Source organism: Talpa europaea, assembly GCF_964194135.1.
Source record: "Talpa europaea genome assembly, chromosome: 8".
In the NCBI taxonomy this organism is placed as follows: Eukaryota; Metazoa; Chordata; class Mammalia; order Eulipotyphla; family Talpidae; genus Talpa; species Talpa europaea.
The window spans coordinates 53795593-53814090 of NC_140075.1; the positions used below are offsets into that span (position 1 = coordinate 53795593).

Here is an 18498-nt window from a genome sequence, read left to right on the forward strand (position 1 = left end):
CATTCTAATATGTCTATATCTCATTGTGACCTTAGAATCCATTTCCCACCGACTAAAGGTGTTGAGCCTCTTTAAATGTGGTTCTTTGGCCATTCATATATCATCCTTTGTAAGGTATCTTTCTGATTTTTTGTTCATTTTAAATTTTGTTAGGTTGTTGCTTACTTGACAGTGACTTGTAAAGGTTCTTTCTATATTTTGATGACAGGTCCTTTAATTGGTGTATGATTTATAAGTTTTTTTCTACCAGTTTGTGGCTTCTCTTTTCATTCTTTTAACATTGTCTTTCTAAAAGTATAAGTTCATCATTTTAAAACATGGATTGTGCTTTTGGTATTGTCGTTTAAGAAATCTTTACCTGACTACAGTGTTGTGCAACCATTACCAACCAATATTTCCAAAAATTTTTACCTTATCCAGACAGTAACTTTGTATCCCTTGAGCAATAACTCCCCATTCTTCCTTCCCCCAGCTCCTCGTACCCTGTGTCTCTGTGAATTTACTTTTTCTAGATATTTCAAGTAAATGGAATCATATATTTGCCCATTTGTGTTTTATTTCACGTAAGTAACGTTTTCAGGGCTCATCCATTGTGTGGCACATATAAGAATGTCATTCCTTCTTATGACTGAATAATACATTCCATTGAGTGGATATACCCCATTTTGTTTATCTAGTCATCAGTTGATAGACATTGGATTTCTTTCACCTTTTAGTTATTGTGAGTAAAACTGCTATGAACATTGACATACAGGTATCTGAACCTCTGCTTTCAATTTCCTTTAAATCTAGGTGTAAAATTACTAGGTCTTATAATTCTATGATTAACCTTTCTTGGAGAGTCACAAACCTGGTTTCTATAGCACCTGCACTATTTAAATATTCCCACCAGCAAATACAAGGGGTTTCACTTTCACAATATCCTCTCATAGCTCTTACTATTTTCTGTTTTCTTGTTTGTTTTAAAATTATAGCCATCCTAGTTTTGTGAAGTAAATGGTATCTGATTTTGTGCATGTGTTATGTGATTTTGATTTGCATTTCCATAATCACAAATGACTATGAGTACTTTTTCATCTGCTTATTGACCTTTTATATAAATTCTTTATTTTTTTATTTTTTTTTTTAGAGGCATGTTTATTTATTTATTTTATTTGTTTGTTTGTTTTGTTTATACATGCACTGGGTACAGTCAGAAGCGCGGGAGGGTGAGAGAATTCACCAGAGCCAGAGCGGGGAGCAGAGCAGGCAGAAGGACCGAAGTACACTGCTGAGGGGAGCAGCGGGCGGCAGGAGAGGTCTGCGCACCATGTGGGACTCTCCTCCGGTGGCCGGGGAGCAGCCGGGGATCGAACCGGCGCAGCAGAGGCTGCGGGCAGCTTCGCAACCCAGCGCTCAACCGCTGCGCCACCGGGGAGGCCCCTATATAAATTCTTTAGAGAGAAATTTATTCAAGTACTTTGGCTATTTTTAATGGGCCGTTTGTCTTTTTGTTATTGTTTTCTTTATATAGTCTACATATTAAACAATTAGATACAATTGCAAATATTTTTTCCCATTCTGTGGGTTGTCTTTTCATTCTCTTTTTAGTGTCCTTTGATGCACAAACGTTAATAAATTTAATGAAGTCCAATTTATTTTTTCTTAGGTCCCTGCTTTTGTGTCATATTTAAGAAACCACTGCCAAATTTAAGGTCATGCAGATTGGTTTCTCCTAAGAATTTATATTTTATTTCTTAAATTTAGTCTGAGTTGGGCCTCCCCGGTGGCGCAGCAGTTGAGCGCTGGGTTGCGAAGCTGCCTGTGGCCTCTGCAGCACCAGTTCAATCCCTGGCTGCTCCCCGGCCACCGAGGAGGGTCCCACATGGTGCGCAGATCTCTCCTGCCGCCCGCTGCTCCCCTCAGCAGTGTACTTTGGTTCTTCTGCCTGCTCTGCTCCCTGCTCTAGCTCTGGTGAATTCTCTCACCCTCCCGCGCTTCTGACTGTACCCAGTGCTTGTATAAATAAAAATAAATAAATCTTTAAAAAAAATTTTAGTCTGAGTTAATTTTTGTATAGGGGTCTAATTTTATTCTTTACCTATATATACCTACTTATCTTAGCACCCTTTATTGAAGAGGCTCTTATTTCCCATTGAATGGTCTTATTAGCATGCTTGTTGAACATCAATGACCATACATAGATGTGAGTGTTTATTTCTGGGTTCTCATTGTATTCCGTTGTATGTTATGAGAGGATAATATTCCTATTTTCTGTGATCCATTATAATGCTGGGCTACAATAATAGAAGTATGGCACCTAGCTCAGGGAATCTAATAGTCCTAGATCTTGAGAAGAACAGGGATTTTGCAGGCTTGTAGGTCTGAGGTTCCAGTTCTGGTTCTACTCACTTATGTGAACCATTGATAGTTTCAACCTCAATTCCTAAATCTGAAAAAGGAGTTGACTTTTCTTTGTGATTGTTGTATGGAATAGCAATAGTAGATGGTGGTAGTTTTTGATAAAATTACTATTCTAATCACATCACATCTAGGAAAATATATCCATCAGCTTTTACAATGACCATCAATCTCAGTGACCAACAGCTGAGATTTATTTCTTGCTTGTGTGGTTTATTACCTGCAGATTGGCTCTACTATTTCTTTTCACTCTAGAATCAAGGTCGATTGGAAAGAAGGTTGTGAAACCAGAGGATAATTCTTTTTTTTTTTTTTTAGAGGCATGCTTATTTATTTATTTGTTTGTTTGTTTGTTTGTTTTTGTTTATACATGCACTGGGTACAGTCAGAAGCACGGGAGGGTGAGAGAATTCACCAGAGCCAGAGCGGGGAGCAGAGCAGGCAGAAGGACCAAAGTACACTGCTGAGGGGAGCAGCGGGCGGCAGGAGAGGTCTGCGTGCCATGTGGGACCCTCCTCCGGTGGCCGGGGAGCAGCCGGGGGATCGAACCGGCGCCGCAGATGCTGCGGGAAGCTTCGCAACCCAGCGCTCAACCGCTGCGCCACCGGGGAGGCCCCAGAGGATAATTCTTGAATGTGGTATACTTCCACTCAGATTTCATTGGTCAAGGCTGATGTCAGTGGCATTAGAGATACAATCAATCCTCCTCCCTTAGGGTTGGGCCAATACAGATGTGCAGCCAAATAGGCACAATATCACATTAGCAATAATAACTAGTAATAGAACAGTAACAATTTACTGTAGTAAAGTTAATGTGGATGTGCACTTGTTCTGTCGGTCAATATCTTATCATACACAATATTTTTGGACTGTGGTTGATCAAGAGTTCAAGGGTAATTGAGCACTTAGAAATCTAAACTGCAGGAAAGGGGAGACTACTGTTAATTCTGAAATCTCATCCAAAATACAGTTAGAAGAGATTTGATGGCAAAGGTATATATCAGTGCTGCCTAAAATACTTGAAGAATGACAGTCACTGGATGTGGCTGTATGACATCAATGAGTGGAGGTTACAGCAACAAATATTTTGATCCAATATAAGGTCATAAAGAGGACAGGGGACAGAAAAGAAAATTGTGGTTGTTTTAAATACCTTACCTCATTTGTATTCTTTGAAATAAACCTATGAGCATTTTTGTGTGTGTGTGTTTATGTTTCAGTATTGGAGGAATGGAGACTCAGAGCAGATGAGTACCTCAGGTCACATGGCAAGTGGCAAAACCAGTGTGGAATCCAGATCTATGTGATCTCATCTTTTCCACCAAGCTTTCCTACTCTCTATAGGGCTTCGAACTTCTTAGAATTAAATGATGCCTGGCCATCTTCTACCTGATAAACTCATCCCTCATCTCTAAAAGGATTCAAGCAAAAAATGAATGGAAGAATTAAAGATTGGACTCTGTATTAATGGTCTACAAGCTTATGCGATCACATGCATAATAATTGAATTACTGTGTTTACATCTCTTGTATTTAGTAAACCAAATAGTGTATTTGTATAAAGTCTCAACTTTTAAAAAAACTTCTCTTTTACAAGTAGGTGGATATTTTTCCCTGTATCCCAGTGGATTATCTTGTGTGCCCACTCACACACATACCCTCAACATAGGAGGGTTTTTTTTTTGTGGTTTAAGGCTCCATTTTCAGTATGAAGATTCTGAGATTCTCTTTAACCTGAATTTTTCTGAAAGTGTTAATAGCCTGATTCACTTTCAGAAAAGTTTTAGATAGCATGTTAGATCTAAGACCAAAACTATAAATTCTTCTTTGGCATTCATAGTAGAAATTAACCCTAAAAACCACAAATATGAAATGCATTTTTTTAGACAAATGGTAATAACCCATGCACATTGCAATCTATACCTAAAAGACAATAGAAATAGAGTTATTGTTAAATATTGTTTCTTGTGTGGTACAAGAAACAGCCTCATTATTTTAGTAATATCTTCTCTATCTAAATCTGTGTGTATGTGTTCCCAAAACATACTGTACTCATATATTCTAAAATAAATCTGAAATTTTGCCTAGAGAGTAATAGGATTTTTGTTCTTGGGAAATTATGTTAGCACTATTTTAGAACAGAATCAGAAATCTAAATTAGAGTAAGCCAAATGGACTTAAAATCTTTATAGAGGTATATTCTCTAAGAAGCAAAGTAGTTACTTGTGTTGCCTGATAGAGGAAGTGCTCTGGTTCCCTATATTCTGGCCCTTGGTTATCAGCCATTTGCCAGGTTGATACTTTGAATTAAGATAACTTTTTCTGGCAAGTAATTATTTCTTGGGGATTTCTTCTTCCTTTTTTTTTTTTTAAGATTTATTTATTTATTCATACAAGCACTGGGTACAGTCAGAAGCGTGGGAGGGTGAGAGAATTCACCAGAGCCAGAGCAGGGAACAGAACAGGCAGAGTGACGAAATACACTGCTGAGAGGAGCAGCGGGTATGGCAGGAGAGGTCTGTTGCGCCATGTGGGACCCTCATCAGTGGCCGGGGATCGAACCTGTGCTGCAGAGGCTGCGGGCAGCTTCGCAGCCCAGCGCTTAACTGCTGCGCCACCAGGGGAGGCCCGGGGATAGATTCTTTAAGAAAAAAATCCTCCCCCATCATGGAAAGCAGAAACACAAACCTAACCTTTAAAAGACTCTCCTGAATTGGGATGAAATTATAGATCAACTATGCTCTTTTCCATTTTTTTTCTGAGTGGTATATTTGTACAGATTTTTTTCATCATGACATCCTGGAGCTTGGTGATAGTTGTAGAGGAAGTGTTACTTGCAAGGAGGTACACACCCAGTTTAAGCAAGAGCTGGCCAAGTTTAGTTACTTTTTTTGCACAGGATTCGTGGCCCACAGACCAGGAGTTCCTTGGTCCTAACTTTTAGTGATCCTATTCTAGAAAATTTCCCTGGAAATGTACAGTTTAAGTAATTTAATCTGGTATTTCTTAGTTTAGGTTCTTCTGTTCATTCAGTGTTTGTTTTTACTGAGGACTGAGGAAACATTAGTGAACAAGAGGAAGGAATATTGACCACTGATTTCTTTAAATATGTATAACATATATTATAGCTAATAGAACTGTTTTTTTTAAAATATTTATTTATTTATGCATACAAGAGCTAGGGTGCAGGCCAGAGATGAGGGGAGGTGAGAGGATTCACTGGAGACAGAGTGGGGAACAGAACAGGCAGACTGACTGAAATACACTGCTGAGGGGAGCAGCGGGTGAGACAGGAGAAGTCTGCTTCGCCATGTGGGTTCTTCCCTGGCCGGGGATCGAACTCGTGCTGCAGAGGCTGTGGATTGTTTCATAGAGTGGTGTTTAACCCCTTGTACCACCAGGGAGCCCCTAATAGAACTGTTGTTGCTTACAACAGCTTGCCTTAAGTAATTCCTGTTTATATTGACCTTTGCTTGCTTACTTTCTTACTCTTTTTCTCTTTCTTCCCTCCCTTCCTTCCCTGCCTTCTTTCAAATCTTTTCCTTTGAGGTTGTGACACAGGCAAAGATTAAAACTCATCTAAGTATAGGAAAACCTATTGTATAAAAATTATTTTTATTGTATAAAACTTACATGGAATGGTTAGAGGGGAGTTGATAAAAGTCTTAATTTGCCTTAAACACCACATTTCATTTCAACCATATAGAGCTCAAGGTGTGTTATGTTTGTTACTTAGCTCAGAAATGGTATATCTTTAAATGGGTTTATATTATTCTTTTTTTAAATTTTTAAAATTTTTATATTCCCCATACAATTGTACCCCCCCTTGTTTTTTCCCCAATCCCTCCTTTCCCCGCCCCCCCCATAGTGTGTCTCTGTTTTATAGTTGTTTGTTGATTTATATTATTCTATATTAAGTAAAATTAATAGCATAGTTTTATACAAGTTTTCAGATGCAAATATTTGTATGATGGAATTTTTTAGTATTTCTTTGATTATATTTTTTCAGAATTTGAACCCTGATTTTATCATTTGTAGTTCCGTTCTGTGCTTATTTCGTATTTTTCAATGCTTTAGTTGCCTTGCTATCTAAACTCTAAAATATATCTTAAAGGCACATAAGTGACCTGTTCTTCTTTTTGACTATCATGTACTTTATTGATGAATTTGAAGATAATTAAACCTATAATCCTTCTCTTCCCTAGCATCAGACAACAGTCAGCGCTTTCGAGAAACCTGTTTTGCATTTGCATTGACCCCACAACAAGTACAGCAAATCAGTAGTTCCATGTAAGTTGTCTTCAAGTGTAACTTGCTGTTTGGTCTCTGTAGTAAGTGATTTTTAAAAACAATGTAATTGGGTATTAGTGTCATAGAAGTATTAGTATTGAAAGTAATGTTATAGTGAGTTAAGTTACCCTAAAAACAGTTGTATCTCTGTAGTGTGAAAAGCTTTCTGGAGTAACAGTGTCTTTGAATCAAATTTCATGTGCATATTTTTAAAATATATTTTTTACTCTTGTCTTTTCTAGGGATATTTCCGGGACCAAATGTGACTTCACAGTTCAGGTCCAGTTAAGGTACAGTGTTGACACAACATATATTCAAATTTTTAAAGCTGATGTTCCTTAAAAATTAAAAAAAATAATGTTCAGTAAGTATATAGAAAATATTGGGTGAGGGAAACCTTTTCTGAAATATTCAAACTTTATCGAGTTTAGATTTTAATATAGGAAGTTGTGTGCCATATACCTAACCATATTTCTCCATTTTGATTCTCCTCAGTTGGTTGAGAAACGCCAGCTAATGACATGTTTTAAATATCATAGTGGTTAGGCTTTTAGAAATACCAAGTTTCATGAAAGCAAAGGCATTATCTGCATGAGTGACAAACTACTATAGAAAAGGAACTAACATTTAGGTTAAGCCTATAGTACCAAATGAACTAACAAGAATCAAAACATTTTGTTTTGTCCTATATTTTAAATCATTTATGTAAATACTCCCAAATTTAGATTCCAGTTGAGACATCTCTTTGCAAAGATGAATGGAAAACTTTCCAAAATAGTTTCACAACTGCACCTTATTTAACTTTAAAATCACCTAAAAAGTCTTTTATGTTAATGTCTCTCTGTCTTGCTCATATAAACCATCTTCTGTTGCATTTTACTTAGTGACTATCCATATGTGAACTTATGTGCCCCACACTCTTCTTGTTACAATAGGGATAGAAAGGGAAATACAAGGTAGTTATTTTCCATAATGAGCTGTTTTCCTATATTGTGGGAAGGGTAAGTCAACAGAGATCCCAGCCTCAGCAGATTCTAGGTTTTATGTACAAGTTAGGAGGTCAGAAAAGAGATTAAAGTACCTGCTCAGTTCTTCACAGAACAATGTGAAAACCTCTGATCTAGGCTTTAAAACAGTGCAATGAGAACAGTGAGAAAGCATAGGCAAGGTTAAGGTCTTGATTTTGGAAGTCACTGACAAAAATGTTCTTGTGTAAAAGGTACTTTATCAGGTCTGCCAGGGGCAGACTATGATGACTGAATTAATTAAAGAATGAAAATGATACCTTCATAATTGCATATTGTTGTAATGTATTTTATTTCTTGCTTTAACAATTCACATTTTGTACATACTGATGTGACATTTACTTTAAAACCTTGATTTTTAAACTGTTGTTCAGAGTCACACTTAGGAGGCCCACTAGAGTACCATTCATTCCCTACTCCCCTCCTCCCACAGTAAACACACTCTGAACCAAAGTAGTGCTGCTTTGACCTATTTTGCATGTTTGACTTCTGGGTTAGTTTTCACTTGAAAAGAGTCCCAGGAGTGGTGCAGTGGTTGAGCGCTGGGTTGGGAAGCTGCCCACAGCCTCTGCAGCGCCGGCTAGATCCCCGGCTGCTCCCCGGCCACCAGAGGAGGGTCCCACATGGCGCGCAGACCTCTCCTGCTGCCCGCTGCTCCTGTCAGCAGTGTACTTCGGTCCTTCTGCCTGCTTTGCTCCCCGCTCTGGCTCTGGTGAATTCTCTTACCCTCCCACGCTTCTGACTGTACCCAGTGCTTGTAAAAAATAAATAAACAAACAAACAAACAAACAAACAAATAAATCTTTAAAAAAAGTGTCGCAGGACTAAAATAACATTTGTAAAGCATAGCTCTAGAACAAAAACTCTAGCCACTATCCTTTTGAGCATGCAGTCTTTAAAGCAGCAATGAGTATAGTTTACATTCCAACGAAAGTTTCTCTTTCTAAGATTATCTCTAATTCAGCAATTCCAAGGAATCTTGATGGTTAAAAATGATTTCTCCACTTTTAATTAAAATTTCTTTAGTACTTGATTTTTAAAAAAACAATTTTGAATTAAACTTGATAATTGTTGGATAGCCCTCTGTATTTTAATACAAAGCTAGAGCCACAGTTTCAGTGCATTATGTGAGGGGGGGTTGTATACCTGTCTACCATCCTAATTATAAATCTTGTCTGGTTTTGGTGTCTCTGTAATGCTAGCTTCATAAAATAAATTTGGAAGAGGTTCCTCCTTTTCGGTTTTTGGGACAAGGAGAGATAAATCCTCATCTAAAGCATGGAGATAATTTGATCAGAATTAGTCAGTGTTTTCTGTGATTCCTAGACTGTTTCATTTATGTACCTGTTTCCCCTTTTTGCCTCATGAACTCCTTCGCAGAAACTTTTCTGTTCTTCTTCCCTTTTTTCCCTTTGGTTTGTTAGGGTGGTTTGGAATTTCAACTTGACATGTCAATTATTCTTTTCCCCTAGCTTCAGGCAGCCTGAGTCCATGTCTTAAATTTATCACTGCTTTGCAATCATTCATTAAAAACTTTATGGCATCCTCTTACTGTTTCACTGTAAAAGACCGGTCTGTACTAAAAAGTACTGCTGGGGTTAGAGATGATCCTGTGAGCTCAGACATCTGTTTGCTAAGTGTATTTTCCTTTGAGAATCTGATGGGAGCTATAGATTGTCTTCTGATAAAGGTGAATATTTTATATAGAAAACTTCATATTGTTGACCCACTGCACGCAGATTTCAAAACTCTCAAGGCAAAACCCTATACTACAGGTGTTGAGGGAAGATATGTGTACATGATGAATGTTTCGCAGAATTCAGCAATAGGGTTCTTCTTACCATTTAATTCAGAGGTCTTTGAACATTTGTAAAAGTGGCATAAGCTTCAGATATATAATGTGAATAAAAGAGTCATTAAAAATTGATGTCTTAAATAGCAAAAACAATTTCTTTTTCTAATATGAGAATAAATAGAATGAATATTTACAAATTATATAGATATCCTTGGTTTTCCCAAAGATTATGCACTTAATTTAAAAATAAATGCTTTCATTAGTTTTTAAAATAGATTTCTAAGTACATAATAGAAGTAATATCATTATTCATCATCTTCAGCTCCTAGGAAATAATGGAGTACCTTAACTTAATTGACAGAGTCTGGCACTGGGACTGGACTTAGAACACATATTTCGTATGTTCTGCTGAGAATCAAAAAAAAAAAAAAAGTTTCATAAGCAAGCAAGTTTCATAAATACTGAACAGTATAGCTTCCTCCTAAAACGTTTAAATAGATGTTAATTTACTAACAGTTTTGAAAATTTTTATAAGAAATTTTAAAGGAAACTTTAATTTTTTGATATAGAGTTTCTTAAACTCTCCCTCCAAAAAAAGAACATGCCTAAACAAATGATTGGACTTGTTAGCTAACTACTTATTGATAGACATGATCACTGAAATTCTATATTGACAAAATTATTTTAAACCTGTGTAAATGTTAACTCTTGTGTGTAGTGAATAGTATTTTTTTAATAGTTTTTTTTTTCAAATTTGACCATCTTTTAGAATAGCTGAACAAAAATATTAATGAGGTCCTACTTCAATAAAGGAAATTAAATTTGTCCTTTGTTGTTTAGGTTTTGTTTATCAGAAACCAGTTGTCCACAAGAAGACCACTTCCCACCCAATCTTTGTGTGAAAGTGAATACAAAACCTTGCAGCCTTCCAGTAAGTCTTATTTTTTTAAATGCATTGCTAGCGTAACTATTAAATAAGTCACCACAGCTGTTGTTAATCATAGTTTTTCACTAAGAAAACATTTTTATTTTGGATATATATTTGTGTGACTGAGCGAAACACTTGTACCAACTACATGCAGTTAACAGCTGTGACATTAGCTATAGAGACAAAGTCTTAGGGCTTGAACCTGGGTGTGGTAGTTTTTATGTTATACTGGATTTTGGGAAGAAGAAAGAAATTGTTTCATCAAAACCTCAACTTTATTCATGTGAATCTGAAAACTTACAAAATAGAGATTTGAACAATGCTATCTCTTAAACTGAGGGTGAGTGTGGAAACTTTTATAGGTCACTTTTAAAATATTCTTTCTCTGCTTCTTAAGCGTTTTATAAACTCATTCTGATCCTTAAATTTTAGAGATTTTTAAGTTCTGTCACCAGCATTTTTCTCAGGCTAACTGTAATGAAAATATAGGGGTGTTTCTGTGGAACATACAAAAAACTCTTAAAAATATGTGCTTCTATTTTTTAATGAAAATATTCATATTTTTTAGTACATAGTTTATAGGGGTTTTTTTAGGAATGGAAATTAAAATGATTATGGAAATAATAAGTAGAAATAAATTGTATTTCATTTTTAGGGTTATCTTCCACCTACTAAAAATGGGGTGGAACCAAAGCGACCTAGCCGACCAATTAATATCACCTCACTTGTCCGATTGTCCACCACAGTACCAAACACCATTGTTGTTTCATGGACTGCAGAAATTGGAAGAGTAAGTAAAGTTTTGTTTCTGTGAGATTTTTGTATTATAAAGAAAAGTTAAATCTTCATGGCTACCTGAATTTTTATGTAAATGATATTGTATAATGAGTTGCAAAACGATTTATTTTTATCTCAGTAAATTTTCAACATGTTCCCATTAAAAAAAAAAATGGACCATGCGGTATCCAATGTTTTATAATCTGATCCTCTCACTTAGCAATTTATTGTAAGCATCTTCCTATATCATTACATGTTTGTCTGCTTTGTTTTAAATGACTGCATTACATCCCAGTATAACTATGCCATAGTTTAGTCTATTGCCCATAGTTGAGCACTTAGTTGATTTACTGATTGGTTGATTCAGTACTATTTCAAAGAACTTTTTTTTTTTGGTTAATCAACTATTTATGGTCTCAGTAAAGCTTCCAGTCAACAGCAAGCTATTAGTAGTTAAGTTGTTTTTTGTTTTTTTTAATTAGGCTTATGTATTTTTTGTTTATTTTTTTATTTTTACTTTTTGAAGAGCGTCCTTGTAGCTATAGTTTTGCATATGCCCATGATAATTTTCTTAGGGTAAATTCCTGGAAGTAGAATTGTGAGTCAAGAGCATGCAAGATTTTAGAAAATGTTGTGCCCATTAACAGATTATGCACATTTCCAAAAGATATACAGATTTATTTTTCTCTACTTTCAGTGTTTATTCATGTACCTGTTAGCCCATAACCTGTCAACATTGAATTTTATCTTCTTTAATATCTTTATTCTAATAGGTAAATAACAGCACTGCACTGCTTTAATTAACACTCCTTTTATTAGTGACATTGATATATTTTGTGGTTATTTACATTTTAAATTGTATCCATATCCACTTCTGTTGCTGTTTTTCTTATTTTTATTGATTTATGAGTTCATTAGTAAGACAACTCTCTTTCATGTGTTGCAAATATTTGTTTGCCTTCTACTTTTATTTAAGTGATTATTCAATGTGTAGATTTAAATTAAAATGGAGCCAAATATTAACCAGTTATTTCCCCATCAGTCACTATCACACTAAATCTTTCTGCCCTTTCCATGCTTATATAAATATTTGTTTATATTTTATACTAGACTTTTGAGATTTCTTATTTTACCTTTAAATAAACCTATCATAAATTTATGTATATGTGAAGTAAAAATGTACTTCCGCTTTTATTTTATTTCTTTTTAAGATTTATTTATGAATACAATAACAGGGCAGAGGTGCAGTGGCTTGAGAGGATTCACTAGCGACAAAGGCTTCGGATAGCTTCATAGTGCTGTGCTTAACCCCTTGTGCCACCTGGGAGGCCCTTATAATAATTTTAAAGATCTTATTTATTTTTGTGTAGAACTAGGGTGCAGGCCAGAGGTCGGGGGCGGGGCAGGCAGTGAAAGTATTCACCAGAGACAGAGTGGGGATCAGAACAGGCAGATCTACTGAAATACACTGCTAAGGGGAGCAGTAGGTGAGGCAGGAGAGGTCAGCTGCGCCTTGTGGGTTAGCTTCCTGGTTGGGATTAGAACTCAGGCTGTTGTGATTGTACTGAGACTTAACCCCTTGGTCATCAGGGAGGCCCCAACTTCCACATTTAAAATAGTCAGCTAGTGGTTCTGTCACCATTAACTAAACTAAATAAATGCTGATTCAGAAGGCACCATTACTATGTGTTTGATTTTTATTTATCCTGGTTATGTTTCTAAACTTTTCTTACATTGTTTCTTACTCTAACATTCCTTTTCTATGTTTTTTATTATTGCAGTTTTAATTATATGAGTTCATATCTTTTCACTAATTCATTACTCTATGCCATGCACTATACTGAAAACTGGCAGTAATAGTGATGGGAGTAGGAGAGTCCTTGCAGTTTTGGATCCTGAGATCCAGGGGCCAGATGCTCACACACAAAAAATGTGAACTTGTAATAACTATTATAAAAGACAGATGGTGATTTTAGAGTTTATTAAGGAGCACTTTGAACTAGAGAGAAGCCAAATAGGTCTTCCCTGAGGAAATAGTAGCCAAGGCAAGAGCTGAGAGAAGGGAAAAAGGAATCTGTTAGGCGAAAGGTTCAGAAGAAACAACACACACAACTGCCAAGTGGCAGGGATGAGCCTGGTTATTTTCACGAAAATTTTCCAGGGAGCCACTGTGGTCGAAGTACAGAGAACAGAAAAGCAATCTGTAAGATCAGGCTGAGGCTACAGAGGTAAGAAAGGGTCTTTGAGGCAATGTTAATATTATGGGTGTTCTCTTTTTAAGCAGAAAGTTTACTGTTCAAATGGTAAATAGCTTGAATGGAGAGCAGGATTATGTAGAGAGATTCCCTCTTAGGAGCAGACTGCTACAGAAATATTAGTGAAAAAGATATAGTACATTAGCCTAGAGTGGTGGATGATCTGGTGAGGATTAGCAGGTGGATCTGTGGGTCTGAGATTAGAAGTAGAGGTCAAGAGAGAGGGAGATGTCAAGAATGACCCCTTGGTTTCTGGCTTGAGTGACAAGGTACATGATAATATTGCTGAGATAGAGGAAACTCTAAGAAAGGAATGATGTAGGTGTGTTTCATAGAGAAAACCATGAGTTCAATTTGAAGCTTTTGATTTCAGATACCTTTGAGATATTCTGAATACACAATTGAGGTATATAGGCTCTGAGGTAAATTTGGTCTAGAGAAAAACATCTGAGTTACTTGTATAACATAGTCTTTGAAGCCACACAAACAAGACCAATCTTGCTTAAAGGGGATGTATCACGTAGGAAGAGGAAAGTACCTAATACTTATTCTTGAGGAATTCTCAAAATTTAGTACTGGGTAGAAGAGAATGAGCCTGCAGAGGACATGGGGAAGTAGTGCCAGAGAGGGTGGCAACTCCAGAATGGAAGGTAGGTGTGAGAAAGCCAAGAAAAGAGTTTCAAAAAAAAGAAAAAGAAAAAAGGAGATGGTAAGCAGTAGTGAACAGATGTTGACAATATGACAAAGTAAAAAAAAAAAAAAAAAAATCCTGTTGATTTTAGGATTATTAAGATGACTTTAGCAAGAGCTGTTTTCATGGTAGGAGAAGCCAGATTGTGAGCATTTGGAAGTGAGGCAGTAGAGTGAATTAGAGAAATGTGGCTTTAGAAAGAGGTAAGGGTGAACTGGAGGGAAATGATAGTTATTTGTTTTAATGGGGGAGTCTTTAACAGGTATAAAAGATGAAGTTGGGGAACTCTTGGGAGGAAGAGATTAAATACACAAGAAAGGATAATTGTAGTGGATTGCATACTAACTCTTGGTGCTAGAACAGCTTCTTTAATGGGAGAATAAAAGGATTGGGTGAGTGTATGCTTGTTACTAGAGAGGTGACTGTTCTGATCTGATGACTTCTCTTATGGTCTGTGATATAGGCAGCGAGATGTGAGGTAAGTTTGCTGAGAGTAAGAAAAAGGAGACATTGAAGAGAATACAAATGTTGGAAAAGTAATTACAGAGGGTGAGACATGTTTCTCTGAGTGAAATGAATACATTAAGTGAGGAAGTACAATATTTGACATACCTATTCCAGGAACTGTGTATTTTTCCATCTATTCAAATCTTTTGTCCTGAAATCTTTAACAGATTTTTCTTATAAATTCTTGATATTTTTTAATTCTTGTGTTTGTTATTACTGTTATTATAAATAGATCTTTTTTCTATTACATTTTCTAAAAGCTTTATTATTGGTTTACTTAAAAGCTTATTATTTTTAATATTTATTTAATATCTAAATTCATATATTGAGTCCAATAGCTTTTTAGTTGGTTTTTCGGGTAGACACTTTTGAGTTTAAGATGTATCATTATACAGTAATGATAATCCTAATCCTTATGCTATAATTTTTTGTTTTGTTCTGTTGTGCTGCTAGACTCTTCAGAACAGTGTTTTTCAGAACAATGTTAAATAATATCAGGACTAGTGGATGTGCTTGACTTCTTATGTTAATGAGTATATCACTAGGGTCACAACATTAAGTCTTGTAATGGCCACTAATTTTTTATGGAATTACATCAAGAACTTATTCCTACATTCGCCTTTTACTAGATATCTTTGTTGAAATGAGTTTTGAATTTTATCAGAATTGCTTTTTGACATCTATCAATTACCTAATTGATATGTCACCTACTTAGTATATTACCTAATTAGTATGTCACCATGGTTTTTTTCAAATCTTTTAAAATGTTTTACTTTTTTTAAAGATTTATTTGATTTATTTATGCATACAAGAACTGGAGTCTAGGCCAGAGGTGCCAGAGTAGGGGCAAGGGGTGAGAGGATTCACCAGAAACAGAGTGGGGAGCAGAACAGGTGGATCTACTGAAACACAATGCTGAGGGGAGCAGCAGGCGAGACAGAAGAGGTCTGCTGCTTCATGTGAGTTAGCTCCCTGGCTGGGGATCAAACTCAGGCCATTGTAGTAGCACTGAGACTTAACCCCTAGGCCACCAGGGAGGCCCTAAATGTTTTCACTTCTAATGTAACTTGGGGTCTCCCTTTTTTGTCTCCCTTTTTGGAGAGAATATTGAAATGTTTTAGGGGGTGTGTATGTGTGAAGTATAGCTGTGTGTGTGCGTGTGTAAGTGTTTGTAAAGTATAGCTCTCCCAAGAAGTGTGGTTAAAACCTGGGGTGTTTATAGTGAATTATGAAAGAATTCTGAGCGGGAGAAAAGTGAAATGTAATTGTTGATATATAGCCTGGAGCCTGGGGTGGGGGCTAAATATGAAGGTTCCATGGGAAGCCTGCTAAACCCCAGAAAGAAGACAGTATCTTCAGTGATTTAAGGTATACAAGATAAAATCTCTATGTAGACCCTAATCTATAAATTGGTGACCTTTGTTTTGAGAAGGGAAATTATTTTCTAAATTCCAGAGGATAACAACTATATTGTTTTTAGATCTCTGCTTTTAATTCAGTAAAAGTTGAATAGTTTGTGTAGTATCTCTTAATGTTTGGGGGATTAATTTATATTATTAGGTGCCATTGAGAAATACTCAAAATATGTCTTTAGAAACACAAAGAAATGGAAAGACATCCCCTGCTCATGGATTGGAAGAATAAACATTATTAAAATGGCCATCCTACCAAAAGCAATATACAGATTCAATGCTATTCCAATAAAAATTTCAATGTCATTCTTCAAAGATATAGAACAATTATTGATGAAATTCATAAGGAATCACCAAAAACACCGAATATCCAAAGCTCTCCTGAAAAAAAAAGAAGGGAATGGAGGCATCACACTCCCAGACTTCACACTATACTACAAAGCCATAATCATCAAAACTGCATGGTATTGGAACAAGAATGGACACGCAGACCAATGGAATCGAAAGAAAATCCAGAAATAAACCCACAGATTTATGGTCAACTAATCTTTGACAAAAGAGCAAAGAATATGTATTGGAGCAAAGAAAGTTTGTTAAGTAAATGGTGCTGGGAAAACTGGGTCGCTACATGCAAAAGAATGAAGCTTGACTACTACCTAACACTATGCACAGAAACCAACTCAGACTGGATTAAAGCACTCTAGACATAAGACCTGAAACCATAAAATACATAGAAGGAAATACAGGCGAAACACTACATAAATATGTACCTCAAAGACATCTTTACAGACATATCACCCAAAGCAGTGATAGTGAAGGCAAAGATAAACAACTGGGACTACATCAAATTAAAGAGCTTCTGCACAGCAAAAGAGACAATAAAAAAAACAAAGAGAAACCCCACCGACTGGGAGAACATTTTTTTTTTTTAAACTTTTTTTTTTTTTATAGAGGCATGTTTTTATTTATTTATTATATTTGTTTGTTTGTTTTGTTTATACATGCACTGGGTACAGTCAGAAGCGCGGGAGGGTGAGAGAATTCACCAGAGCCAGAGTGGGGAGCAGAGCAGGCAGAGGGACTGAAGTACACTGCTGAGGGGAGCAGCGGGTGGCAGGAGAGGTCTGCGCACCATGTGGGATCCTCCTCCTGTGGCCGGGGAGCAGCCGGGGATCGAACCGGCGCCGCAGAGGCCGCAGGCAGCTTCGCAACCCAGCGCTCAACCGCTGCGCCACTGGGGAGGCCCGTGGGAGAACATTTTTGCACACAACACTAATGATAAAGGACTGATCACAAAAATCTACAAAGAGCTGATGACTCAACAAAAATAAAGAAAATAATCCAGTCAAAAAATGGGCAGAAGAGCTAAAAAGAAACTTCTCGAAAGAGGAAATACAAATGGCCAACAGGCATATGAAAAAATGTTCAACATCACTTGTAATCAGGGAAATGCAAATCAAAACTACCATGAGATACCATCTTACACCAGTGAGAATGGCACATATTAAAAAAACTAGCAACAACAAATGTTGGCGAGGTTGTGGAGAAAAAGGAACTCTCCTGCACTGTTGATGGGAGTGCAAACTGGTCCAACCACTATGGAGAGCTGTTATGGAGATTTCTGGACCTACTAAACATAGAGTTTCCATATGATCCAGCAATTCCACTCCTAGGTATTTACCCAAAGGACACAGAAACATCAATTCCAAAGAGCACCTGCACCCCTATGTTTATAGCAGCACTATTTACAATAGCTAAGCTTTGGAAACAACCCAAATGCCCAAAAATAGATGACTGGATCAAGAAGATGTGGTACATATACACCATGGAATATTACTCAGCATTCAAAAAAGATGAAAACATGCAATTTGCAGCAACATGGATGGAGCTGGAAGGGATCATGCTCAGCGAAATAAGCCAGAAAGAAAAAGAAAAATATCAGATAGTCTCACTCATAGCAGGAATCTAGAAAACTTAAATAAGGGACCAGGAAAAAGAATAACTATAAGAAAGAAAATATCAAAATCAACAAACAACTATGAACCAGAGACACTCAATGGGGGCTAAGGGGCGGGGAAAGAAGGGCTTGGGGTCAAAATAAGGGGGTTATAATTGTATGGGGAATATAAAAATAAAATTTAAATTAAAAAATAAAGCTAATAACTAAAAAAAATAAAAAAAACTATATGATGAAGCTATAGGACAAAAATGTCTTTAGAAGAAATAAATAGAACTATTCTAAAGCTGTGTGGTTAATCATACTGCAGTGTATATGTGTATCATATCAGCACTTTGTACAACCTTAAACTTGCACATTATTATATGTCAATTATAGCTCAATTTTAAAAGAAAAATAATACCAAAATAAGTGCTAAGTCAGTGCTTGAAGAGAATAAGTAAAGGGAACTTTATTGTAGCT

General features: G+C 36.4%; 1 protein-coding gene across 1 annotated transcript in view; it reads left to right on the forward strand.

Annotated features, from left to right (window-relative positions):
- PIAS1 (protein inhibitor of activated STAT 1) overlaps positions 1–18498 on the forward strand; it is a gene marked incomplete at both ends in the record, with an annotated part of 85894 nt that overhangs the window by 36838 nt on the left and 30558 nt on the right. Inside the window, 4 exons of the mRNA XM_084239764.1 lie at positions 6605–6689; positions 6932–6979; positions 10350–10440; positions 11093–11227. Coding sequence (XP_084095890.1) covers positions 6605–6689; positions 6932–6979; positions 10350–10440; positions 11093–11227 — 359 coding nt within the window. The remainder of the gene's footprint in view (positions 1–6604; positions 6690–6931; positions 6980–10349; positions 10441–11092; positions 11228–18498) is intronic.